At 31.2% G+C, this 27775-nt stretch overlaps 4 protein-coding genes and 1 long non-coding RNA gene across 7 annotated transcripts; 2 read left to right on the plus strand and 3 right to left on the minus strand.

Moving 5' to 3' along the window:
* The first annotated feature begins 5621 nt into the window (after positions 1-5621).
* On the plus strand, positions 5622-7510 carry LOC105132530 (transcription repressor MYB5-like). Its single transcript, XM_011036093.1, has 2 exons — positions 5622-6148; positions 6795-7510. The coding sequence occupies exons 1-2, from the start codon at positions 5847-5849 to the stop codon at positions 7405-7407; spliced, it is 915 nt and encodes a 304-aa protein (XP_011034395.1). The 5' UTR covers positions 5622-5846; the 3' UTR covers positions 7408-7510.
* Positions 7511-8554: 1044 nt separating this feature from the next.
* On the minus strand, positions 8555-9486 carry LOC105132529 (uncharacterized). Its single transcript, XR_843589.1, has 2 exons — positions 9399-9486; positions 8555-8676 (listed from the first exon to the last, which is right to left on the minus strand). It is a non-coding gene; the product is annotated as an uncharacterized LOC105132529 (long non-coding RNA).
* Positions 9487-11459: 1973 nt separating this feature from the next.
* Positions 11460-12536, minus strand: LOC105132576 (40S ribosomal protein S5-like). The gene is made up of 3 exons (XM_011036148.1): positions 12440-12536; positions 12082-12340; positions 11460-11721 (listed from the first exon to the last, which is right to left on the minus strand). Exons 1-3 carry the CDS (start codon positions 12534-12536, stop codon positions 11460-11462), a joined length of 618 nt encoding a protein of 205 aa, XP_011034450.1.
* Positions 12537-16001: 3465 nt separating this feature from the next.
* Positions 16002-23607, plus strand: LOC105132531 (uncharacterized). 3 transcript variants are annotated; one of them, XM_011036094.1, is made up of 11 exons: positions 16002-16379; positions 16453-16681; positions 16785-16878; positions 18076-18146; positions 18227-18315; positions 18421-18664; positions 19353-19465; positions 19643-19733; positions 19996-20124; positions 21437-21990; positions 22648-23607. In XM_011036094.1, exons 2-11 carry the CDS (start codon positions 16505-16507, stop codon positions 23102-23104), a joined length of 2019 nt encoding a protein of 672 aa, XP_011034396.1. In that variant the 5' UTR covers positions 16002-16379; positions 16453-16504; the 3' UTR covers positions 23105-23607. The 3 variants fall into 3 exon arrangements, with proteins under 3 accessions (XP_011034396.1, XP_011034398.1, XP_011034397.1); XM_011036096.1 differs by having other exon boundaries at positions 18082-18146; XM_011036095.1 differs by having other exon boundaries at positions 16465-16681.
* A 534-nt stretch (positions 23608-24141) lies between these two features.
* Positions 24142-24529, minus strand: LOC105132533 (syntaxin-132-like). Its single transcript, XM_011036097.1, has 2 exons — positions 24360-24529; positions 24142-24259 (listed from the first exon to the last, which is right to left on the minus strand). Exons 1-2 carry the CDS (start codon positions 24527-24529, stop codon positions 24142-24144), a joined length of 288 nt encoding a protein of 95 aa, XP_011034399.1.
* Positions 24530-27775: the final 3246 nt, after the last annotated feature.

Raw genomic sequence — 27775 nt, forward strand, 5'->3', positions numbered from 1 at the left:
GTAATCGTTATAGAGTATAATAATATATGTAATGAGAATAAATCATAATTGAAGGTTTATGAATAGATGAAGAACCAAATATAGATGCTGCTAGGTTTTTAATCTTTTAAAATATTCTGATGAACAATTATAGGATGAGTGTATAAACTATTATAAATCATGAAAATTGCATAAGTGTTTACCATAAAGTCAAATTATATTATAAGTGAAGATGCTTATGATAGTATAATTGACTGAGCAAAAAGTATTTTCCCTAAAAGGAATAGGTTAAAAGAGAAATTCAATACCGTAAAATCCATGATGAAACCCCCTTGGCATAAGATACCAATAAACTAATACGTGCCTATTTTTTAACACGTTGCATTAAGGTGAAGATATAAATTTAATCAAATGTAAAATTTATGGGCATGCTCGATATAAACCTATTATGGATAAGGGAAGGATACTTGTGACATACAAAAAACTAAGATATTTTTCAATTACTTCTAAGCTGCAAAGATTATTTGTCTTCAAGAACAACCAAGTACTTGACATGACATCATTCTCGTGATGTGGATAATGAAATAATGGCACATCATTTTGATAGTGGAACTTAGAAGCAGTTTAATATAATACATCTTTAGTTTTAAATGGAACTATACAACGTGCATTTTAGTTTGTGTACAAGATAGGTCCAATCCATTTAGGTTATTTACTGGTTCTTATTTTTATTGGTCGGTCATAGTAATAGTTTACAACTTGCCCTTAGAAATATGTATGAGGCTAAAATTCATGTTCTTATTTATTATAATACCAAGTCCTTATAATTTAGCTAGGAATATAAATGTTTTTCTTCAATCATTGATTGATGAGATGAAATAATTATGGTTATTTGGGGCTTAGACACATGATGTCTTAAAAAAGCATAATTTTCAATATAATACAACTTAGATGTGGACTATAAATACTTTTTCCGAGTATTGGATGGTTCCAGGATAGAGCATAAATGAAAAACTAGCATATCTATATTGTATGCAAAACAATAAGGCCTTTACCTTAACAAATGATGGTAAAATTCATTTTTTTTTAACTATCATTGGAGGTTCTTGCTAAGTCATCATTGATACAGAAAAAATAAAAAGGACTTCTTAAAAGATAAAATTAAAAAGGATGTTTCATCGCTAATACTGTCTGGTGAAGAATTGTATGATGTAGTATGAGAACATTATTTTTTGGTTTTCAATCTAACAAACAAAGGTTTTCTGGTTTTGGTATGATTCACAATTGGATAAAATAAAGTATTTTTTAAAAGCTTATTTATTGAAAGATTAATGTCCTTTACCATAATTCAGATGTCATGCATATTAAGAAGAATGTGTTTGAATATATTTTTAACATAGTAAACAACGTCAAAAGAAAAACAAAGGATAACATAAAAGTTAGAATGAATATAGCTTTGTTTTGTGACTATTATACAAAGGATAACATAAAAGTTAGAATGAATGTAGCTTTGTTTTGTGACTATTAGAATATGAGTTACTTAATGATATAGTATGTATCACAAAGCCCAAAACCATCTATGTCTTATATGAAAAATCATAATTTCTTATTATGAATGGCTTAAGAGTATGCAATTTCTTGATAGCTATACTTTAAACATAGCTAGATTGGTGTATTTAGAAGAATGCAAATTATTTGGAATGAAAAAGCATGACTGTCATATTTTTATGGTAAAACTCATTTCAATTGGATATATAAGTTTATTTCTAAAAAGTATATGAGATGCATTTAGGATATTAGTTATTTTTTAAAAGATGTTTGCACGAACAAGTTAGCTTCACAGCATATGGAACAAGTTGAAAGGAATATCATTGAGATAATCTATAAACTTGAGATAATCTTTTATCCCTCATTCAATTCGATGGAGCATATATTTGCCTATACACTTTGCATATAAAGCAAAAGTTGAAGGGTTATATGACTGTATCATTTCAAGAGGTTAGGAATAACATTTATCCTTAAGATGTGATGTAGTTTTTTAATCTTGTTTCTATTCAATGAATACATGTTTATACATACCTTTATGCAGGTACTTGTTCAACTTTAAGAAAAAAGTTTAAAAAAAAATGCATGTTGAGGTGTTTATATGCGAAGCTTATGTTGTTGAAGATATTTCAATATTTATCATATTATTTTAAGTCTTATATACAAAAAAGAATCAATTGCATTCCAGATATTTCAATATTTATCATATTATTTTGAGTCTTATATACGAAAAAGAATCAATTGCATTTCAAGACATGATGATGGTGATGAAATATCTTTTAGTAGAAACTTGTCAATATTTTCTTATCTTGAACAATCATTATCGAAGAATGCAGTTTTAAGAAGATATTTAAAAGACATCAAATTTAGACAATCACGTATTTATATGCTATTTAATTATGATGAATTGGGGTTTTTTGTTCAATAATTTTATTTTATTGTCTTGAATCATTTTCTCCTGTATTCTCATTTATGCTAAATTCGCAGAACATTTTATAGGCAACAATTTCAATTCCTATTATTCCAAAATTCAAATCTTACTGAAGCTCAAAATTTTCAAATACAAGATGAACAATTTATAACGTGATTTAAAACACAAGTTTATAATTATTTGTAACTATAATAAGGATGCATTTATTTAAATTGTTCTTATCGTTAATGATTGTTATCTTTAACTAGGTGCAAAACATAAAATGCAAGTACAAAATTACTTTCTTTACATCGAAAATTAATATCCGGTGTTATAATATGTATTTTGTTAATAGATATGTCTTTCATACTTAAAATTATGATGAGGGTAGAAATATATATGATAGTGAGGTTTATGTTAATGGATCAACTTCCAATGAATTTGAAATTGATTATTATGGCAAGGTAGAAAAAATGATTAAGTTGCAATATCATAAAGTGTAAAATAATCTTTTTTAATTTAAATGTTATTTGTATGATACTGATAGATGAATTAGAGTAGATCCTCACTATAATTTGATTAAAATTAATAAAAACTGTAGACTTTATAAGAGTTATATATAAAAAGGGCATCTAGGTGAAATTGTTGAGGATGGTAGTCAATATTATTCCCCAATCACTTTCTAAATTGGATCTTAATAACTAAAAAATATCAAGTTGCCATTTGGAGGATAGTGGCCTCTCGCTCTTAGTTTTTTTCTTAATAGATTTTCCTATATCACTAATAGAATGATAGTGCTTGCATATAATTACGTGTTGGGTTAGGTCATGTATAGCAGAGGTGCTGTTAAAATTTTGTTATAAATAGATAGATGTACTAAAAAAACATAAACTATTGATTGAGATTTTAATTGAATATTCTTAGTTATTTAGTTATATTATTTAGATGGTGATAAAAAGTATAGGGTCAAAATGGAGCGATACTACATTGCCTAGTAGTAATGTTCAAAATCTTTCAATTCATTTAGTTATCGATCATGAAAAGAAACCTGATATACCATCTAACGATGTTGGCTCATAAACTATTGGTTGCAAATTTGGAGTCCTATATGCTAAGGATTCATATTCTAAAGATAATTGCAGATTTGAAGTCAAATATGCACATATAAAAGAATTTAATTTTATTTAAACATAGCATTAAATTAATATTATTGTGTTTATATAGCTTGAATTTAATTATTTCATTTTCATGTTCATAAATTTAAAAGTTGTAAGAATTATAACTTTGACAATGAAAGCATAACTGAAGGTGTTTATTTTAAAATGAAACCAACTTTAAAATCATTCAGAATGGAGGCTTGTATTGATGTTTGATAGGGAAAGTTCAAGGTTAGTACATAATCAATACTCTGAATGTATAAATGACGTTTTAAGGAACTAATTATTGATATAAAAAAATATTATTCTTTCTTTTATAATTAAAAGTATTGATATAATTGTTTTATTTATCCTATAAATATTATTTTTTATAATTCATAATCAATACTCTGAATGTATAAATGATGTTTTAGGGAACTAATTGATATAAAAAATATTATTCTTTTTTTTATAATTAAAAGTACTGATATAATTTTTTTATTTGTCCTATAAATATTATTTTTTATAACTAATATTATTAGTATTAAAAATATTATTATAGTTAAAACTATTAATATATTACTTATTAAATTTTTTTAAAATATTATTAATATTGAAAAATAAAAATATATTTCATTTGAAGGGTAAAATAATAATAATAATAATAATAATTATTATTATTATTATTAAATTTGAAAAAATATTATTGCTATTGAAGAAAATTCATAAATTTAATTTGAAGGGATTAAAAACTATAAGAACTTGTGAAATAAATATTATTATTATAAAAAAAATATAGAATTGATTTCAATTATTGTTATAATTTTTTCATCTAAATTTATAAAAAAAATATAGAATTGATTTCAAAGGTAAAATCAATTATTACTACTGCTATTATTATTAACTTGGATCAGACATTATAACTAATATTATTAGTATTAAAAATCAATTATTGTTACTACAATTATTATTAACTTGGATCAGATATCTCCTTCCAGACTCAAGAAATTTGGGGTTGGAAAGGGTGTCTCATCCAAGTTGTTTGGATGCGACAGGACCGTAGATCTAAGTCCTTTAGGTCTTGAAACCCTGCCTAAACTAAGATTATGCCTCCTGTGTAAGGATTCAATTTTCATAGGTTTAGTTCTGCAGACCCTCTAAGGGACCAGATAACGCATTCAAGCGAATTTGATTCGGATGGGTCTATAGACCCAATAGTCTGACGGGTCTTGACGCTAGACTTAAGATAAATGAATCTTGACATCGGATCTATTATTCTTGGGATATGAAGTTGGATTCAAACAAATTAGTTTCTCCATCAAGATCTAATTTTTTTTGGGTACTGCACTAGAATTCAATTCTTTTATGTTTAGTGTTAGGATCTAAGACTAATGAATTCTATATTAGAATTTAATTTTCTTTGGGTCTTAGATTTTTATGATATTTTTAATGAAAATAAAAAATAGATTTTTATGATATTTTTAATAAAAAAATAAAATAAATCAACGATGTTGACCACCTAACTAATATATCCTAGACCTAAGCATTCCAAATCAGTCTTGGCCGAACCTTCATGTGCCCCGTCACAACTCTCAAATAAACCCTCGGGCACCTCGGGACTGGTCATGGATTGAACCCTGGGCATCCCATCACCGATCAAGGACTGGACCTCATGCTTCCCAAACCTAGGCCTAGCTTGCACCTCAAGCGACCCAAACTAAGTCCTCGATTGAATCCTACTCTCCTAGGATTTGTCTTGGATGGAATCCTAACCGCTTTATTTCAGGTCCGAGGCCAAACCCCAGGTATCCCAAACCACATCTCGAGTCAAATTTCGGACACTTCAAACAAACTAAGTCCAGATTCGAACCCTCGGTATAATCCACTACCATTTCTTAACTCTTAAACCAGACTTTCGAGAATATATAATGATAGTGTAAAAAGTAGCACTGAAGGCTCTTAAAAGCTCTTTTTTTTTTTTTTTTTTTTATCACCACCTACCCATTCAATTCACGAAGTCATGTGCTTCAAAATTCCCTTCTCAAGTTTTGATCCGAACAAACAAAGCACGTAAATTGAGTTCGTATAAAAAAAAACCACCCACCCCTTAGAGCATCTGTCTCCATCCAACTTTTCACGAAATATCTTCCTTCACAGTTCCCATATATCCGTATGAAAAAAACAACGACATCCACCATCCCCATCAAAACCCTCCATTTTTGATAGATCACAAGGACACAGTACTAGCTAATTTATCACACAAAGGGAGTCAGAGAATGAGGAATCTATCCTCAAGGAACTCAACAAGGAGCAGGAGTACACCCACACCATGTTGTAGCAAAGTAGGTATAAAGAGAGGACCGTGGACACCTGAAGAAGATGAGCTCTTGGCTAACTACATCAAGAACGATGGTGAAGGGCGATGGCGTACCCTGCCAAAGCGGGCAGGGCTTCTTAGGTGTGGTAAGAGCTGCCGCCTCCGATGGATGACCTATCTCAGTCCTTCTGTTAAGAGAGGACGTATTGCTCCAGATGAAGAAGATCTCATTCTTAGGCTTCATAGGTTGCTTGGTAACAGGTATATATTTATAAAAGGATTTTATCGAATTAGTTAGAATTGGTGATAATTCTTTCTTCTTCTTTTTTTTTCTTCCCGACATCATCAGGGGAAAGTTTATGGAGTAATTAGGTTTCGATGTCATTTATTTTAAATTTAGGTTTTCACTGTGCTCTACCTCCCCCCCCCCCCAAAAAAAAAAATAAAAATACCAGGATATATGAGCTTCGAGTTTCAAATAACAAATATTTCAAATTGTTTTCTTTAGAAAAAAAATTCAAATTGTATCAGAATCTTCATCACATATGTAACTTTGAGGTCTTTGCCTTGTAGTTAAAGTCTTCATGGTCTCTCCATATATCCATGTATGGATGTATGCATGTACTCATGCACTTGTTTGCCATAGCTTTTTATCTTGATTTTGGATTCTTGAATCTATCAGATTATCTGAAGTTCATAAACAAAGCTTCTATCGTAGAGCATCAACATGTTTGTCAACATTTGACTGTGTTGCACCCCCTCCTTTTCTCACAATTAATAGACAGTAGATGTACTTTTGGGTCTGAATTTCAAATTAACTTAGATTAATTATAATAACTTGGAATCTGAGATTATGAATCTTCATTTTTTTTTGTTATTCCCGTGATCTTGTACACTCACTTTTCAGGTGGTCTTTGATAGCCGGGAGGATACCAGGACGCACAGATAATGAGATCAAGAATTACTGGAACACCCATCTGCGCAAGAAGCTCATTAGTCAAGGAATTGATCCAAGGACCCACAAGCCTTTATACCCTAACCCTAATTCATCAGAGATTGCCAATATTGCTCCCACCCAAAACTCCAACCCTAATTCTTTTCCACTAGAAGAGAATGCCAGGGTCGATCGAGCTACAGCCACTAGAGTAATAGAGAACTTAACAATAACTAACTTGGATCAGTTTCCAAATCAGCTCATTGATGATGGTGCCAAAAACTGGCCTAATTGTGATGGTTTTAATAAGGGGTTACAAAGTCATCATGAACAAAACAATAAGGAAGATTACATTGGAAATGAGAATGAGGACACGTTCTCTTTGTTTCTGGATTCTCTGATCAATGAAAATGTATTTGCGTATCAACAACAACAGCAGTGTAATATTATTGGACCATCTGGTCAACCTGTGATTTCTTCTTCGCAGGCTTTCCATCATGGAAGTATTTGGGAAGCTGAAGTCACATCTTCAATGGCAGCTTTCGGTGAGAAAGATGGTGCGTTAAATAGTAAAGATCTAGCTTGATCCTGCAGCAGAAGATTGCTATATAAAGAAAATCAGACTGGTTTGTTACGACTATAAATATGTGCTAATTTGTGTTATAGATGTTGTTCTTATGAGTGTTGTACTTACATGGAATGGTTGTACGTTTAAGTTGATGTATGTGTATCACTACACTGTAAAAACTATTGATTGGGTTTTTTTTGTTCCTTGAGATCCTATCGCATCGACAACCTAAGGACCTTGTTGTTTTAAGATTAAAGTGTTCTATCTCTAGCAAACACCCTCTTCATTAATCCCTTTAATTTTATATTTTTTTAACGTAAGCTTAGACTTGATTCAAACATTGATGTGCTTGCACTTGATATGATGAATCTGATATGTAGTAGAAGTAGATCTCTCTTCATAGAAATGCATATGCTTATAGTTAATAGTTTCTAAATTACGTAAGAAAATTTTGAGTTAACTTATAAAATCTCTCTAGCTTGTTAACTGTTTGTCAAAATTATAAACTGGTAATTTTCTTTTTCTCTTGCATATCAGAAAGAACAATCCCCCTATTAACATTTTTAGGTAATTTAATGCTTTGCTTCCTACTGTTATGCATGTGAAGAAATACTCCATGCATGAATATGGGACATGATGTGTGCAGAGGTTAAATATTATTATTATTGTTACATATATGAAACAAATACTTCCACAAAATCGAGGTCCTTGAAGTTTGTGCATAGTACGTGTAAACATAATAAAGCAGGTCAAGTCAAGCCCAGACGATCATAAATTAAACAGTAAAAATGTTATATGAGCTCGTGTAATTATGTTATTGAACTTCAGTTGTGGGATCTTAATTATGATCATGATGATCCATTATTATAATTATGATCTTAATTATATGAGCTTATGATGATCATATATGAGCACATACAGTAATGTTGCTGTGCTTGATCAAGGATGTTTGATGCGGTGGAGCATATAATGTGTTTAATTACCTTGTTAAAACTTCAAACTAATACTAAAATTTAGAATATAATTATTAAATTAATAAAATATTTCGTTAAGTTGTATATTCTCCACTGAAAATATCAAAATGGCAAATATTTGTCACAAGTTACATCTAAGGTTAAAAAAAAAAAATTAACGTTGAGGGTATTTAATGTTATACAACATTTAATTATCTTTTCAACACCATTAATTTTCTCAATAGAAAAAGAAAACACGTTATAAACCATAATTACAAATCAAAAATAGGATTTCTCAATCTAAGCTTCATGGACAAGGATACGGTATAGCTTTCTGTACTTTGAGAGAAGCAAAAAGTAGAAAGATACAAAATATGGTTAGGAGCTGAATGGTGTCCTGTTTAACGCACTATGAAAGGCAGGTAAAAGTTATGCATGTGAGCGAGGTTGATACATGTAGGTAGGTGGGGGTATGCATGGTAGCACCACATTTGACTCATGGATGCACCCTCTCTGTTGAGGTTGCTGCACGTTTTGCTAGGCTACTGTATTTAATTTAACTTCATAAATATGTAATTAATCCGATTAATTAAGGCCACTAACCAGCTAGCGTATACCGTCCTCTTTCAACCTTTCTCCACTCGAATTACATGCGACAACGGATCAGTTGATTGCAAGAGGAACCAATCAATCAAGATTTCTAGTTAATTAGGTTTCTAATATAGAAAATCACTCAATACATAGGTTTATGTTGCACAATGACATGAACAAGAAGGTAAATAGGAATGGCAAGATACCATGTCTATGATCGATGCTTCCCCACCCCCTTGAGGATGGATATATCAAATGGTGAGAGTGAAATGATGGCACATACTATAAACTCTATATGATAGCTTGTTGATCTTAGAAATCAGCACGAACGCTGATATATGATCAATTGACATTTGAGAAAGAAGATAACTCAATTTCCATTGTCAAAGCATAAAAATGGAGAACAGTATATCAAGCACAGGTCAATAGAGCAATCATATAAATAATTCAGTGCGGAGTACTCACCTAGAAGCATGAAATCTCTCACCCTCTCCAGCTAGTAGTACAGCGACATGCATAATTGCTCTCGATTACACAACATTTCTGCATCCCACTTAGCAAGCTAGGAGCACAAATTTGTAGAAAGAGAATGAAAATTTGAAAAATCTCTATAGGAATTACCCCAAAAATTCGAAGCACAACCAAATATGAATATAGGGAAACAGAACGTAATTTTGTAGTCGTGTGAGAGAGAGATTTTGTGACCACATTCATGTTTTTTTGGTTTTTTTAATGACCAAACGTTCTAACTGAGAAACATGGCTAATTTGATGGACCTACCCTTCTTTTGGACATGACTTTGTATGTTTCAACCGAGCCTCTTTCGACGCTGCTCGTTCCAAGTAAATAAAAAAAGATAGGCTTTAAAGATATTTTAATGACATCATGAAAATTTTGATGCTGTACTTATATAAACTTATCTCTATTTTAATTTTTATTTGAGTGTCTATAATTGTTTTTATTTTTTAATTGGGTTTCTTTATTCTTACTTAAGAGTATGTATTCAGTGGTGTTTTCAGAAAATTTCTTTAACAAGGTTAATAACATCTCTTTTAAAAAATTGCATAAATTATTTTTACTCTAATTTTAATTAAAAATTATGTTAATTAAGTCCAGAAAGTAGTTTCAAGTCACTAGATATCACTTAGTTGAACTCAAAAATATTATTGCTTGAACAGAATTGAGGCATACAATCTTTATTCAAATATATTATGAGTAAATCTTAGGTAGATGAATATAGATATTATTCATGGACTTTTTAAGATTTGGATTAGATTTAATTAATGAACCCAATATAAACCCATTAATTTTCATTCAAGTATATTATGAGTAAATCTTAGGGACTATATGATAGATGAACATAGATATTATTCATGTACTCTTTTTAAGATTTGGATTAGATTTAATTAATAAGCCCAACATAAACTCATTAATTATTCATTGATATATTGACTTAATAGACTATTACTTATGTATCATGATTAGAAATCACTAATTATAAATAATTCATCAAGTATTATCGAAATATAATACACGAGGGTTCTAAAAATAAAATAAATTTTAAAATGATTAGACTTAAATCAACTTGTTTAACTTATTTTAGTAAATTTATTCTCATCCATATAGGTGGACCATTAATATTAGGTATAATAAACTATGAGAAATAAAAGACAAGTATCAATATTGCTTACTTGTAGTATGATATTTTAGGGTAATAAGATATCAATTCCTTTACTTTAAAATTCTAAAAACTAGTTAGATTTCCTAATAATGACTGTATATTAGGTGACAATTTATTTTAATAAAAAATATTTTTTTTTTATATAAAAAAGCCTTTCTCTTTGTTAGAAAAGAGGACATTGGTTGGCATGATATCCGATTCATTTGAATTACGCTTTACTTGAGATCTTAGGATTAAACTTTACTTTTTTAGCTTTTATCATTAATGTTATGCCTATTATTTTTTTTTTTAATTTACATATTATTTTCTTAGTTTATCTTTCATACTTAGTATGTTCTTTTATATATATATATATATATATATATATATAGTCTAACACTGTCTAATAGCATATACCATTTGCTTTAAGTTAGATGGAGGAATAAGAATACTATAATGATTTTCAATCTGAGTAAGACTCGTAAAGCTATTTTATTTTTATTTAATTAGATACTTGAGTATGTTTGCTATGTCATGGTAACATGGTCCTGACCTATGCTATCCACACCTAGTAGGCCTCACATCGACCCCTAAAGATTGATAAAACAATTGATTCTTCAGAAATAATTAGTTAACAAAATGCACGTAATGATTATAACCTTCCCTTTAGATGTCTTTTTTTATATCACTACTCTATATCTAATGTCTAAGTATACATCATTACATGTTTTACTTATATTTATTTATTTATATATCAAGCTCAGTATATAGGTGAAATATAGATCTCTCAAAAACAAACTCCCCCTTAAAATCCACATGCCTCAAGTGATTCAGAAAAAAAGAGATGAGAGGCATAAAAGAACTTGTTAAGGGAAAATCATGTCAACTTTTTTAAAAATAAAATGACTTAAAATCATGTCAACATTTAAATGATTTTCCTTGGCAGCATTAATCAATTCATCAGCCAAACATTCAGCTATAGTCTTGATGTTCCTGTAAGCACTTTCACGAGCACCAGTGACAAGAAGATATATTGCTTGGTTCACACGGCGAAGTGGAGAGACATCAACCGCTTGCCTCCTAACCACACCTGCTGCGCCAATTCGAGTCGCATCTTCTCTTGGACTACTATGTTGACACACATACAAATACCAAAAATCGACCAGATCTAGTTAATTTTATAATATGTATATATGTCAATTTAATTTAAATTAAAATGAGCAGTAAGCCCTTTGATCATCTTTCTTGAAAACCAGGAAGGGCAAGAATTAGAAATTGAGTTCTATTTGTTGTTACAAAATACGCCAAAACTGTTAACACGAAAAAATATATTTGAAGTACTAAACAGAGACAAATTACGAATAAAATATAGAGCATCTATGATGATGCTGCAAAATGGTTAGCCGTAAAAAGAATGAATTGATGATTCATTGTGTGCACAATTTATCAAATGCAAGAAATCATTTATTGGATCTGTATATTTAATACCTGCTAAAAACAGCATCCATAATGACTTGACGGGGTTTTGGACCGTAAGAAGGTTGAAAAATCTCCATAGCATGCCTCACAATCCTGACTGCCATCAACTTCTTGCCATTTTTGCGTCCGTGCATCATCAATGCGTTCATCAAGCTTTCCACAATGGGGCATTGAGCCTTCCTGAACCGCTTTGCCGAGTACCTTCCGGCCGTAAGCGGTATATAAGTAGCATGCTTGGTTGCATCACCACTAATATAATCCTCCAGACCTGCCAAATTAAAATACAAAAGAAAGCAATCATATATATATATATATATAACTTGTTGAGCAGATTCACCTTCACATACATGTGTCTATATTTTAGAACTTGCATGTTCAAAGGTCCATTTGTTGAACAGCTTCACATCAAAGATCGGAAGCTCCTTTTTGTATGCATCATAATCCTGATGAGGAGGAGGTGCCATTCCCAGCCATCTGCAGCCATGATGATGGGTGGCTAGAGTTTAGAGAAGAAAATAGGGAAAAGGTAGATTGGTGGGTACAAGAGCCATGATACCATAGGGCTTAGCTATATTTATAGAAAAAGATGGAAACAACTAGTGTGCTAGCAAGTTAATCAGCATATGATTACATTAGCAGGCTCTGAGGTTGCAAGAAAGCAATTTCTGGATAAAAACAATAACTCATTAAATTGCAGTGAAGTTGGCAAACCCAAATAAAGATAAAGGTATCTAATTAGGTGACCTAACCTTAGGGGACATGAAAGGGATTACAAAGAGAGTTGCTGCATTCCTCGCTTGTTTACAGCATAGATCATGGTAGTAATTACTAGCACTGCATGCATATTTTCTTTTACAGCATAGATTTTGTTAAGTATGTCTATCCCATCCCCTCATTGCCTTTCATGAAGTTAAGATTTTATGTACTGTTTTACAAGAAGGAATATATTAATTTCGAACACTCAACTACACAAAAGTGAATCAAATGAATGATCTAGCCTCTTAATTTGATCTGGTGAAAACTTTACTTAAATACCTGTACGTCTGCTATCATAATTAACAATAGGGTTCAGAATCACCTGAATTGATGGCCATCATATTCAATGATAGTGCTCGATTAGATGCACTCTGGAACTTTTGAGCCAATTTCGTTGTATGGACTAGACGTGATCATTAGCCAGGCCGGCCCGTCGAAAATCCTGGTCGACATCCTCCTCGACTCCCGACTCAATTATGCTACGGCCAGGCCATGGCTGAAGTGTCATCTAACCTTCTTGCCCTAGCCCATATGGCAGCTTTTTTCACTTGACAAATCAATATACATGAATGCTAGTGACTTCTTGATAATGTTAGAAGCGATGGAGAGCTGGTTTTAGGACCCGCCACGTCAAATGACTAATCTGGAACACAAACATAAATAAGAGAAGTTAACCTGATCACATTTTACATGAAATGTGAAAGCTTGGAATTGAATTGATGATCTCTTGATAAATATTTAGAGATCCTTGCTAATGAAACAAACCCACCTAATGGTTGTTTAATCAAATTATCATCTAAAACTAATACTAAATATGGGTTTAGAAGTTGTTTCTTATCTCGAAATGATTATTGTAAATCAAAAATAATTTTTTTTTTAATTAACATGGATATTTGAGGTATCTTGTTTGTACCTTGATTACTTTTCCGAGTTTTTAAATTCACAATCATATAAGTCTTTAGCTCCATGGTTTATAAAATTCAAATTAATAATCTCTAAGAAGCAAATTTAAAATCTGAATAGTTAAACTATATTTTTTAAAATTCAAATAATTCAATATTAGTTGCATGGTACATTGATTAAGTTAATTTTTAATTAACAAAAGAGAGAGAAAAGCATGTGTAGACATTCAGTTTTTTGGCATTGTTAAAAATTTTAATTGAAAATTGTATTTATGTTTGATAAAATAAATTATAAAAAAATTATTAACATTAATCAAAAACTAAAATAGGAAGAGATAGTCTTTCTTATAAAAAGCAAAATATAGATTTACTGTGATGTGTTCTTCTAAAAATTTTACTTACTTATATAACAAAGAAAATTAATTTTTGTAAGAAAAGAAATGATTTAAATTTTATAGAAAAGTTATTATTTTTTAGTCTAAACTCTCCTTTTCTTATCAATGTAATTTTAAGCATATATTTCTTTTTAGCAATGAAGATTATTGCATAAAAAACTAAAAGCAATTAATATAACTATCTAAAAAAATAAATGATTTCAAATAATAAATAAATAAATCTATTTAATTGAAACTCTTTTTTCTTATTCATGTGTTCTTCAAAATAAAAACTTATCGTAATTTATAAGAAAGTTTTGATAAAAAAAATAAGTTTTTAAATTAATCATTTTGATGCAATGCATTTAAGGATATAAGAATAATGATTTTAACAAATATTATATAAAAAAATTGGCAATAAAAAAATAATGAAATTGATATTTCATTTGCATTGAATATTCATGAGTAAATATTTTAGATAATTATACATATTATGTTAAAATATAATTATTCAAAAATTTATTTTTAATATTACTATAAAATATCTAATATTATTTGAAAACAATGGAAGATTAACATTATTAAAAAAAACATCTTATTGCAAAATGAAAAAATTAAAGGGATATTATAAAAGGATGGGCCACACATGCTTGTGCTGGAATAATGGGCCCAGACTATTATTCAAAAAGTGATTTTTAATATTACAGTAAAAACTCTAATATTTTTTTCAAATTATTAAAAGAGAATATTGTTACAAAATTAAAAAAAAAAAGAAGGGCCATTATAAAATGAATGGACACACAAGCTTGGGCTGGAATAATGGGCTCACGTTCTTGGACTATAATTCAACAAATCCAAGTGTATATGGGCTTGAAAATCAAGCCCAATATGCATGTTCTTTTTCTCCTTAATGGACGGACCATATTTTGTCTGCTCTAATATTTTTTTTCTAAACTGAACTGATGATGTGATGTCCATCTGCAACGCTTTCCAATTGTCAAAAGAAGATCTGGTGATTAGAAAATCTGAGGTTTAAGTTTGTGGATAAAAAAACTCACTTTTAAACTATTATTTTAATAATATTAAAGAAACTTTTTATAGACCCTATAAATTCAATTTCAATAACAAAACATATTTTAATTTAAAATTAAATCAAAATTATAATTTTTTTAAAATCTGAACCTCCTTTTCTAGCAGTATTATAAATGAAAACTATCTTAATTAAGTTATTATTTTAAAATTAAATTTATAATTATTAAATTTAAAATTATTAATGACTGAATCCAACCCAAAAACTTTTTATTCTTAAATTTTTTATTTATTTTTTTATTTTTTTCTCAACTTTTAAAGACTAGAACATAAAAAAATAAATTTTATAATAATAAAATTAAATATCAATTTAATATTGAGTTGTGATTTTAACATCATAATTACATTATAAAAAATAAATTAAATTAAATTATCAAATTCAATAATACATTTTTAACAAACCTCTTAGATTTCTTTGGATTTTATTTTGAATATGTTTTATTTTATAAGCTGTTAGATATCAATTCTCTACTATAATTATATTTAATTATATTTTTTATTTGAATTTAATTAATAAATAAGTTAAATTTATATGTTTGGAAAAATTATAATTCAATTTATTTTATTTTTTAAAATATTCGGTAAAAAAAATGAATAGATGTCTATTTTGGAAAGATGTTTTTAATATTTTTTTTTCTAATATAATAAACAAGAAGCACTGATTTCTAATTTTATATATATATATATATTTAAAAAAAATCCCATTTTAAATTTTATCGTGAAAAACAACAAACTACTACTAGCAAAACTAATCGAATTCAAGACAGGAGGAGGAGGAGGAGGATTGGATAAGTTTTTAATATTTACAATATTTAATTTTTATTACAGAGAAGAGACAAAGAGAGGGTTACCTTTGAAATCCAGAGGCTTGCTTTCATAACATTGTACTCGCCAAATCCAAAAATCGTACTTTGTATCCTCCTAGCTTTCTTTCACAATCACAGGAGAGTTGTGTGTGTGTGTGTGTGTGTTCAACAAAACCAAAAACACAGGATACCATACCTTACCATAGCAGTATATAAACTCTTGTGCTAAGCTAATAAGACTTTGTTTTCTTTAGATTGATTCGATCTCCACTTCTAATCTAAAATACATTTCTTTTCCATTCCCATCTCCCGAATACACTATAAAAAGCAACAACTTTCCTCCCAAATCTCATGTTTTGACCTCATCACTCCTGGAGCTTGTAAGTTTTTGAACAACACTTGAATTGGATTCCTTTTGCTTGTTTGATTTGTTTTGATTTGATTTTGGTGTAGGGATTTGAATAGACAATTAGGGTATTTGGATTTCGAGAAGAATTGGGCATGAATGAAGATGGTCTTTATATCCAAGATAAAATGGATTGCACTCTTTGTATTGATGCTATCTATGGTGTCTTTGGTGGTTCATCTTTCTATTACGAGGCTTTCAGGCGCTTATTCTATGCAATCTACTTTAATGCCCTTTAATGGATTTGATTTCACTGCTTCTGTCTTTGCGCCACAGGTTTCGATTCTGCTATCTTCTGTATTCTCTTTTCAGTGTCTTTTGCATTTTTTGTTTTTTTTTTTTTAAATCTGGGTTTTCTTTCCTTTTCTTGATGTGCCAGAGTGATAGATTTGTTAGAAATATGAAGTTGTGGGGGCCTGTGATTTCATTGAAATCATTGCAGCCTTATGCCAATCCAAGAAGCAACTATCCTGGTAATGGGTTTTGCTGAAATTGTCTATTCTTGTGTTTAACACTTCTATTTCTTTGATCTTCAATGATGTGGTTTTTTGAACTGGTATTTCTCAAAGATGAGTTTCTTTTGGTAGTGGTTAGCTGCTCTGGAATTTGGAAATGTGACATGGATTTGATCGATATGCTTTATAGGAGTGTATTTAAATGAACGGTGGATTAGTACGTTGCTGAGTTTTTTTTTTTTTTCTTTTTTTATGGGAGGTTTATGTAATTTATAGCTTGGTTGAGGTAATTTCTTGTTGGTTCTGGTACCCATTTGACATGGGAGTATTCAATGAATACATGTTTTAGGGAATTGAGCAATCATTCCATTTGGTCACGTTTCCCCTTGTCATTTCCAATGGGGCGATCTTGTATTTTGCTGACAGTTCTTGTGAGTCAGAGCTGTTCTTTTTATGGGTTTGGAATTCCTTACTTAGTCTGACAAATAGGTTAACAATATTTCACTCCATTGTCCTTATAACACTAATGCATGGTAGATGTGTTGAATTGGAAAAGAACAGTACATATCTAGTTAGATATTTTTATAATCTGATGGAACTTAAATAGGATATACAATGTGGATCGCTATGTCTAATTATATTATTTACATGCTCTTACAGAAGTATCTATTTAAAAACCTGTGAAAAATTTGGGTGGCATATATGTTTCAGAGTAGATTGTGGAAAATGTTGGTGACATTTTTTATTTTTGGATGAAGGAAAACCCTTACCTAGGTTAAACCTGTGGTGCATGCAAATTGCTCCATTCTCTTGTACTGGGTAAAACTTGGACTTGCGTTCATGGGCATGGATAGACAACCTTCAAGGAAGAGTTTGTACCTAATAAGATTCGAATCATGACCTACCCTTATCTTGGCACCTCTAACCAATCAGTCAACTCCTTGTTATTTGTGGAATTATGTAAACATTTCTTCTTTACAAGACCTGTGTATGTATGCCATATGAAATGTGCAGAAAAGAGCATGATATTTCTAATAAATTGCTGTTACCAAAGCTGCAAGCTTGCTTCCCATTAACTTTCATTTAAACAACGAGCTTATTTCCATGGTTCTCTTGCTGTCTTGCTTGTTATATCATGATCTTTATGAGCCTTATTTGACAATTTATCTCCGTTTTGATTTTTATTTTGCATATATTTTATTTGATTTTTTACAGTTCCAGATGAAAGAAACAATGGTTACATTTATGCAAAAATTTTTGGTGGATTTGAGAAGATAAGATCCTCGGTATGATTCATTTGATATTTTAGACTTGTTTTATTTATGATTTATAGTGGGAGTTCATAACATTTCTGTTAATTTTCTAGATCTGTGATCTTGTCACCATATCCAGGCTTCTAAATGCTACTCTTGTCATTCCAGAGATTCAAGAAAGTCTTCAATCAAAAGGCATTAGGTAATTTATTTTAGCTAGTTTAATGGTTTGTTTCACCATTATTCCATGTGCTTGTAAAGCTTACCATTTTTCTTTTTTCTTTTTTTATTTGTGAATTTCAAACAGTTACAAATTCAAGAGTTTTTCATATCTCTTTGATGAAGATCAGTTCATAGCATCACTTAAAAATGATGTAAACATTGTGAAGAGCCTGCCTGAGAATTTGAAAGCATCCAGGAGAAGGAATGAGGTCCGGACATATAAGCCCAAAAGATCTGCTTCTCCAAATTTCTACGTCAAAGAAATTTTGCCTGTGTTAAAGAAATCCAAGGTTATTGGACTAGTTCTTCATGATGGAGGATGCCTGCAGGTAGGTGAATCTATTGAAATGTAGGTCATAAATGATTTTTGTTGTTGTGCAAATGCTCTCATCTCAAAGAGCTCCACTTTTCTACTCAGGATTATCCAAATAATTGATTGTTGTCTCATCTATTTTTTTCTTCTGGGATATGACCTTTGCTTGGAGAAACTTTAGTATTTGGATGATAATTGTTAATTATTTTCTTTTATTCTCAATGCATAGATAGGCTATCCTCATTTCGATGATAGGAGTATGCTGTTCCATCTAGCACCCATTCTTGTAGGTTGTGATGCTCTTATTGATGACCACTGTCAGATCAGTGTCATGTTTCCTTTCTATTTCCCACAAGCTATGACCTTCAATGGTAGGAAATGGACTTCCCTGCATCAACATTGACTTTGGATTCATTTACCGCTTGTTTTTAGAATGCCCTATCTTCATTTCTACCCAACTTAACAGATACCTCCTTGTTAACTTGATGGCAATGTTGTTACTGTTTGGTGCTATTTTACCCTTTCTGCCTGTTTGTTCTTGTTCTTTGTGGTCACCATATTTGATATTCACAAAGTTTGGCATTTGCAATTATGCAATGGGGCTCCTCACTTTAGGGCATTGAACTTGGGTATTCATGGCACTGTTGACATCTATCAATTAATCTTGATAATGCTGTAATCTCTGTTAATAACGTTCTTCTCAGTCAATTCTTCCACCAAGCATGTCCGAGTTTCAGAGGCTTAGATGCCGGGTTGCATTCCATGCTCTAAAATTTCGCCGAGAAATTCAGATGGCTGGTCAGTTGATGGTTCAGAGGTATAGTTGATTAGTTTCTCACCTTTCCTTTCCAATAAAATTATAATGCAAACTGCAAGATCTGTGGTTTAGCACTTTCTGTAAGAACACGGCCCACGTTGCATAATAAATTGCATGTGAATTCACAACTTACGAAGCATTTACTTGCAGTTCTTGACTTTAACCTCATTTCCACAGGTTACGGGCATCTGGTCAACCTTTCCTTGCATTTCATCCTGGCTTGGTGAGAAACATCTTGGCATATCATGGTTGTGCAGAACTATTCCAGGCTAGTTGTTCAAGCCTTTTCTCCTCTATATCATTTTCATAATCGAAGTTGCATTTTTATGTTTCAGTTTCATTTCTTTTAATTTTTATTACTTCTTTTGCTATTTAGTTGGTCAGAAATTTCAGTGGTTGGAATTTCAATTTTCTGATACTTTATCTATATGAATTTCTACCTCAAACAAAGATGAAGATAGACTATGTCAATATTTCATTAAGTTCTCTAATTTTGCTAACTCCATTTTCTAACTTGGCACTTCTTCTAGGATGTTCACACTGAGCTTATACAGTATCGTAGGGCACAGATGATTAAGCAAGGGATTCTTAATGGTGAGCTAGGTGCAGGCTCACACATCCATAGAGACAATGGGTCATGCCCCCTCATGCCAGAAGAGGTATGCTCAGGGTTAAGGTTTAACTTTCAAGTCCGAACTGTTCAATGCACGTTTACTTCTTATCTAGACTGGAATTTGGTTATTTGAAAATTGTCGGCACTCCCCAGAATTTGAATTATATTTACCAAATCATTTGTAGATTTCATAGTAATTCAAATCCTTAATATTTCTTGCCTCTTAGCGGGGATTTTGTTTTTCAGATTGAGGAAATTATCAATAGAAAGGGAAAAAAATGTACAAGTTGGAGACATCCTCCAAATATAGAATGAGAAAAAATAATAACAATTCAATATAAAAGATAGTCTAATCCCCCTAAATTAACTTTGAACTCAAACACCCTAGAAGTCCCATGCATTGCATGGCGAAGAAGCTAGAAGTTTTATTCTATTGCATACCCATTTTCTAGAGGTTGACTTATCCTAACAACGTCTACTCTTTCTCTCCATCCAAACATTCCAAATAAGACACTACATCACCCCAAGGTTATATGCTCCTGTTGCAATCTCAGAACTGGCTAAGTTTCTCTTTCCACCATCATTGGGCAAACCAAAGTTAACACTTCTAGCGTGGTAGCATATAACATAGATCATAGGAGGGAGGAAGGCGTTTGTGAGAGGTGCTCTAACTTGCAACAAATTACTAGTTTTCTTCTTATCAAACGTTACTACCTAGATGAATGACTCAACTTTGCAGGGTCCTTTTAGTTTTCCAAATACCCTCTGGTAAAACAAATTTTTGAATACTTGTGACTTCAAAAAGGCAGGAAAGGAATGATTTATGAGGAAAAAAGGCTTGATTGGAATATTCTATTTTACAATCCAACATCTAAGAGAAAGAACACAAATCAATGACACAACAACAACAACAACAACAATGACTAAGCCTCAGCCCAAATCAATGGTAGGGACCAGGGAAAGGGATAGATAAGTTCATTTTTATAATTTAAAAGGCCAAAAATTTCTATCATATTTTTTAAAGAGCAGTAAGTTGAATTTTGTAGTTTATCTTGTAATAAAAGTTTGTATTTGATTGCACTCCTTATACTCTTCTCATATACTTCAAAAATTAAAATTCAAGTGGTTCTCATATACTCCCTATTATTTATAGCACTGTCGACCAAGATATGACCATTTCTACTGCAACCTCTTTATTCAGGTTTTTAGGCCAGCTATCTTCAATCTGGAACTGATGCTTTCTGTTACATAAATAAGAATTAATGTCTGCAGAAAAGCATGTATTCCCTTTGTGGTTCATATTCTTCATAATGGTCATTTGCAACTGAAATTTCTTGTTCTGTCTAAAATATTTTCAGGTTGGTCTTCTCCTTCAAGCGATGGGCTATCCTAACAGAACAGTGATATATGTGGCTGGTTCTGAAACTTTTGGTGGTCAACGTGTTTTGATCCCTCTGCGTGCCATGTTCTCCAACACTGTGGATCGCACTCGGGTTTGCACTAAGCAAGAACTGTCTGATTTGGTTGGTCCTGAAACACCTCTTCCTCTGAATCCTTTTCAGCCACCTCCTACCAAAAGTGAGGAACAGCTTAAAGAAGAGTGGAATATGGCAGGCCCTCGGCCTCGTCCCCTTCCTCCACCTCCAGACAGACCCATCTATCAACATGAAAAAGAAGGTTGGTATGGTTGGATTACTGAGTCTGACACAGAACCAGACCCTTCACCTGTAGATCTGAGGATGCAAGCACACAGGTTACTCTGGGATGCTCTTGATTATATTGTCTCAGTGGAAGCAGATGCATTTTTTCCTGGTTTCCATAATGATGGTAGTGGATGGCCAGACTTCTCAAGCTTGGTCATGGGACAGCGGCTATACGAGAGTGCTTCTTCTATAACATATCGGCCAGACAGGTATGATGTGCAAAAACTCTTGTTGTGAACTTCAAATGGATTAGTTTTTAAAAGCTATTGAATGATTCCATGGAAATTTATTCGATAGAATATGTTCTAATGCACGAAATGGAAGCATAATGTAGATGAATCTCCTCAGCTACCTGACTATGATTGAAAGAGAAGGAAAGATTTGCTAAGAATGCAATAGATGCACTCAGATTTTTTAGAAAGGATATCAACCTGCATTTTCATTCTCACACAAGAATATGTATGTATGGATTTGAGTTGAGTAAAATCAATATTTTTCCTTCTGCCCTTTTAGAGAGTAATTATCTCAGATGGCTACTCTTCCCAAATAATAATAATCATGTTATATTGAGATTGCCACAAGAGAGGTATTCTAGCATGCCAGGGAAAATAAAGACTTGCAAATTTTTTTACGATTTTCCTGACATGTTTTTGCACTGTGGTGTTAAGCAAACAAATCAGCTTCGATCCATCACAATTTTCATTTAATTAAATATCTTTTGCTGGTTTATCTGCTTATTTTCTATTTTTTACACCATGTACTTAAGTTTTTCTGTTTTTGGCAATCTTGATATATCTTTTTGATGTCTGCTTGTATTTAATAAAATAGAAAAAATCATTCTGATGCCTTTTTTGTTCTTCGAACAGGAGAGTTCTTGCAGAACTTTTCAACATTACCCGTGACAACATGTACTACCATCACAACTATTCTTGGAAACTTTCAGTAAGGGAACATCTCAGCAAAAGCTCGAGTGAAGATGGCCTTATCAGGCAATCCCTTCTGTCAAAGCCAACCACATTCCTGTCTCACCCGCTTCCTGAATGCTCTTGTAGAATTCCTTCTGCAGAGGTTCCAAAACAGGTAAAAGGTCATGATGGACGATTACTATATGGAGGAGAGGACGAGTGCCCAACATGGATGAAGCATAGTCAGGAAGATACTCACTTAGAGTCAGAAGTGGCGGAAGATGGTAGTAATGGTAATAACGAGTTAGAATATGAAAATGATGGTGTTGAACAGCAAGAATCTGATGACAATGCAGTTAAAAGTAGTCTTACTCAACTACCCGTGGATCAGGATGATGAATGGGATCCTAATGACTAGAAGCGGACTTGTTGATGATATGACCTGTGTTTTTACAATTGAAGCTGGCAGTCAACTTTTCAGCAATATCGTCTGGGATGTAAAGTTTTGGGGATGGGGTGACAAGTATAAGGTCGTTTTTCATAGTTCCAACTTTAGAGTGTTCTAAAGGAAATATTGAGATTTATTCTTTCCTAGTAGATTCACGGATACCTTCACATATAGAAAAGAAAAATAGTTGTATACCTTCATACGACACTACTTTTAACGTGACGGTAGTGAGCCTGACTGATGCCTTCCAGATAAGCTCATTGCAGACTGTTGCAGAAACATGATTGCCCCCGTTGGAGATGTTTCAGCACGGAGGAGCTTAAACGTGGGAATGTTGTATTGGACAGCTTGCAATGCTTGAAGATCCTTTTGGTATCTGAAACATTATTTCTGTTCCTTGAACTGAATGTCATGTCAGAGTGTAAAGTTGATTCCAACAAAATTCAATGATAAATGATTCTTTTTTTCCTCAACTATTATAATTCCATCAATTGGAGGTGAACAAAAAACATATGCGGATGTTGTCATGTCATCACCGTACAATGATACATGTTAAAAGGCCTACCTGCTCACATAATTCTGTTTTACAGAGTGCAAACCTACGCGAGATGGTTGGCACATTTCACCTGTGCGGTTTCAGGAATGAGGGATGAACAGGTCGCATGGTTAATCTGCACCTCGGTTTGCAAACCAGCAAGGAAAAATGCAGTTTTACCGAGCCTCCGCAATTAGCTGTTCGCAGGCGGCCCTTTTGCCTCTTATCCTCTCTGGGGGATAGCTCATAGCTCCAATTCAACAACTCCATATTTAAATTGTGAAATGTTTTACAATTGGAAACCATAAAGGGTGAGAAAATTGCTTTGCAGGAATAGATCATAAAAATAACTTCAAATATAAATCGACAAATTGCTGGAATGTTTACAAAGGTGAATCTCACAACTCATGATACATTTACACAATAGGCAAGACCAAGATGAGGCTAAGCACCCTTTTTGTTATTCCATGGCTTAAACAGTCACAACGATGATGACAACAGTGAAAAGAAGGATTATAATGGCAATGCGCAGCCATTTCCGGGAGTTCCTTTGTAACTTCTTTGCCTTTTGGAGAGCATAGGATCCATTCCTTTCCACCCAAGGCACAACAAGGATCCATCAGAGATGAATTCATTACCTGCGACTTATTTTCTGGACTTGTGCTCCTTTTTTTCACTAATAAAAATTACAATTCTATGCTGTCAAGCACGTCCCCTTGTGCATCCACCATGACTGCCATATCCAGAAAAATCTGCATGCCAAGTGAATAAAGAAAATAGAATCCTTCATGCTCATCCTCCACAAATATTTCGAGCTGATAATTCATTGATCTTGCTGGATGCACATGCACATATGCCATTGTCGCTAAAAAACGACTCCCTTCTTGTTCCAGAACCTCAATTCATTGCTGGGTGCACATGCGCATATGCCATTGTCAAATATAATTTTCTGTCTCTTGTTCAATCTTGTTTTTTCAATCCTAACTGTCTTTATCTTTTTTGTTCTCAGATACCAACCAAAACGGTACTAAATCATCCAATCTACAATGGTGTGATTAGGAAATGTTTGCGAGGGTGGTAGAAACCAACATAATAAATTTAGAGGGTGTTTAGGAGTGTAATATTAATTATTTTTTAAAATGATTTTTGCTTAAAAATATACTAAAATAATATATTTTTTTATTTTTTATAAAATAATTTTTAACATTAATATATCAAAATAATCTAAAAATAACAGTATTCTAACTATAGTAGACCTTGTTATCATATCACATCACAGATGTGCCTAATAGACCTGAGTTTTCCTTACTATTAGGGCTTGCTTGTTATTAATATTATGTATTTTTTTTTATCCAGGGTTATCATTGTTATTGTTCTCCTCAATGCCCACTGAAACTAACTTCAAATTATGAGCCCTAACCTTTTTCAAAAGTTCCATTATTGCTACTAGAGAAACTCCTTCCCAGGACAAGATCCATAAATTCAGTTGAGAGCTTCACAACATCAAACACCTAAACGTTTTTACAACCATTAGTATGATCATCGATTCATATATTGTTGACACTAGCAAAAGGCATCGCAGGCTCGTTTGAAGGATCAAGAGTTAGGCTTAGAGGGAGATCAATATTAGGGTTTGATTGGATAAATAAGATTCTATGGAGATATAAAAACTAGTTATCAGAACTTAAAACATCAACAATATTAAACAATGAATGTAAAGATGATTAGCCTGTAAAAAAAAGCTCGAAACAATAAAACAAAGCGTGTTCAAACACAAGGATTTATCTTGACTTGACCACATCTAATTCCATTCTCCAAGAACAACTTGAGATTTCTTAAATCGTTGCACATGTGAGGAAAAAAGCCTTTTACAACCACTCTTTTTTTTTTTTTTTTTTAAAGGCTCATGAGCAACGCGCTTGTTATAGCTGGGAAAGCTAAAGGAGAAACATCGGCTTTGATTTCTTGACATTTTCTCTGCTAAAGTACAAATATCGATGTCAATAATCCCTTGTACAGCTTCGCGGCAAATGCATTGAAAGGTTAAGAGCTAGGCATTTGCAATGTATTGATGTTGTGACTGCAAGTGATGAACATAGGACAAAGCATAGAAGTAGTGTGATATTTTTCATAAATAGTGTATTTGTTGGGGTTGAATTGTATCTTAATTTAAAGTTATGTCTAAAATTTGAGCATGTTGAGAATGAATTAATTTACAGGATTTGGTGTAAATTTAAGAGAAATTAATTAGAAAGTGTTTTGCATAAAACAATTAGTTTTCTTTGTTAAATCGAGTCTCAATTTAAATTTTAGATGCTAATGCAGGTATTTTTAAAAAAATATTGTGATTTAGGTTTATGTTAAGTTTGGAATAATTGATTATGATATGTTTTCATAAAATAAATTGTTTTATGGTTGAATTTTGGTGAATTTAAAGTTGATTTGAGAATTATCTTATTAGAAAATAATTATTTTACAGTTTCGGATTTTAAGTTAATTTGAAAGGATTTAATTAGGATGTGTTAAATAATTAGTTTGTTGGGTTTAAATTGAATCTCAATTTAAAGTTTGGTTGGTCATCTAATTGTTAGGAAATAATTATTTTTGAATGTTATATTTTCTTGAAATTTATTATCTTATTTATTTTATAAAATAATTAATTTATAAAAACATATTAATCATAAATAAAAGTAATTAATTTTTATTTTTATTTATTGATGTACATTTATAAGTATTTGTTTTTAAAAAATAGAAATATTATTACTGTTATTTAATCCTTTTATTTTAGTTTTATTTCTTTTAATTCTTTTCTAGTATGTTTATTAGAATTTTTTTAAAAATATTAAATACATTACTGTCAAAACTAAGTCTATTGGAAAGTTTAAAAAAGTTGAAAATAATCACATTTCGTTATTGATGATATGTTAATTATTGATGTTTATCCCTCTGTAACATGAAATAATTTACTGAAAAAATTATAAATGACTTTATTTATTGTTAATATGATATATTTACCAAGAATTACCGATAAAAATGTTAATCACTAATGTTTATCCATTAATAATATCAAATAATTCACCTATAAAATTACAAATGGTTTTATTTGTTGTTGATATGTCGTATTTATCAAGAATTATGGATAAAATAATATTAATAATTTTTTTTATTTGACGTGTTTTTTTTATTTATAAATTCTTTAGTATTTTTATTATTGATGGATATGAACAATTTAAAGTTACCAATGAAAATTTTTATAACAAATAATGATTATTTATAATGTCATCAATAAATATTTTTCCAACAAAAATAACATTTACATAAAAAAGAACAATCCATCTATAATATGAAAAATTATAGTAGTGATGTGATCTGAGAGCATCATCATTATCTTAAAAAATGTTTAGCTATTTTACAATGAAGTGCAAAACTTAAACTAAGTTAACATTATTGGTCTAAACTTAAATCTTTTTAATTAAAGAAATAATCTTTAACATATTGTTTCCTTGGCTTGAGAATCATATAATCATATTTGGAACAATAATATAGATATTATCATTTAAAATTCTATAGTTTTGAAATTCAGTCCAGCTTTAGTACAAACTCGGGACCTGATCGACAAATTTAAAAAAAATAAACAAAGATAAAACTTGAGATGACTCAATTAATTTAATAAAATCCGATTAAAAACTCAGTTATAACATATTGATTTTAATGTTTTTTTTTTTTTACTAAAACAATATTATTTTGATTTTTTAAAAAAAAAATTAAATTAAGCAACCAACCAAAACTAAAAACCTGAGTTTTAGACCAAACCAGCTACCACTACGGGTTAAAAAAACTATGCAAAATACACAAGTTGAAGCATTTCATATTCAATTCATCAAATTCTGCAATGCACATAGGCACATTGTATGCTCAGTCTTGTTAACCCGTCTTGTTAACTAAGCTTTTGTTTATCTCATCCAGCTCAAAGTCCATGTGATGGTTCTTAAAATTTAAGAGTATCTTTATAAAACCAAATATTCCAAGATAGAGTGTTTTTTCCCAATGTTTCGACACAAAATTCATGTTTTTAAGGGTATGTTTATTTTGTGCAAGACATTCTA

The sequence above is a fragment of the Populus euphratica genome, unplaced genomic scaffold, assembly GCF_000495115.2.
Source record: "Populus euphratica unplaced genomic scaffold, PopEup_1.0 scaffold27.1, whole genome shotgun sequence".
NCBI lineage: Eukaryota > Viridiplantae > Streptophyta > Magnoliopsida > Malpighiales > Salicaceae > Populus > Populus euphratica.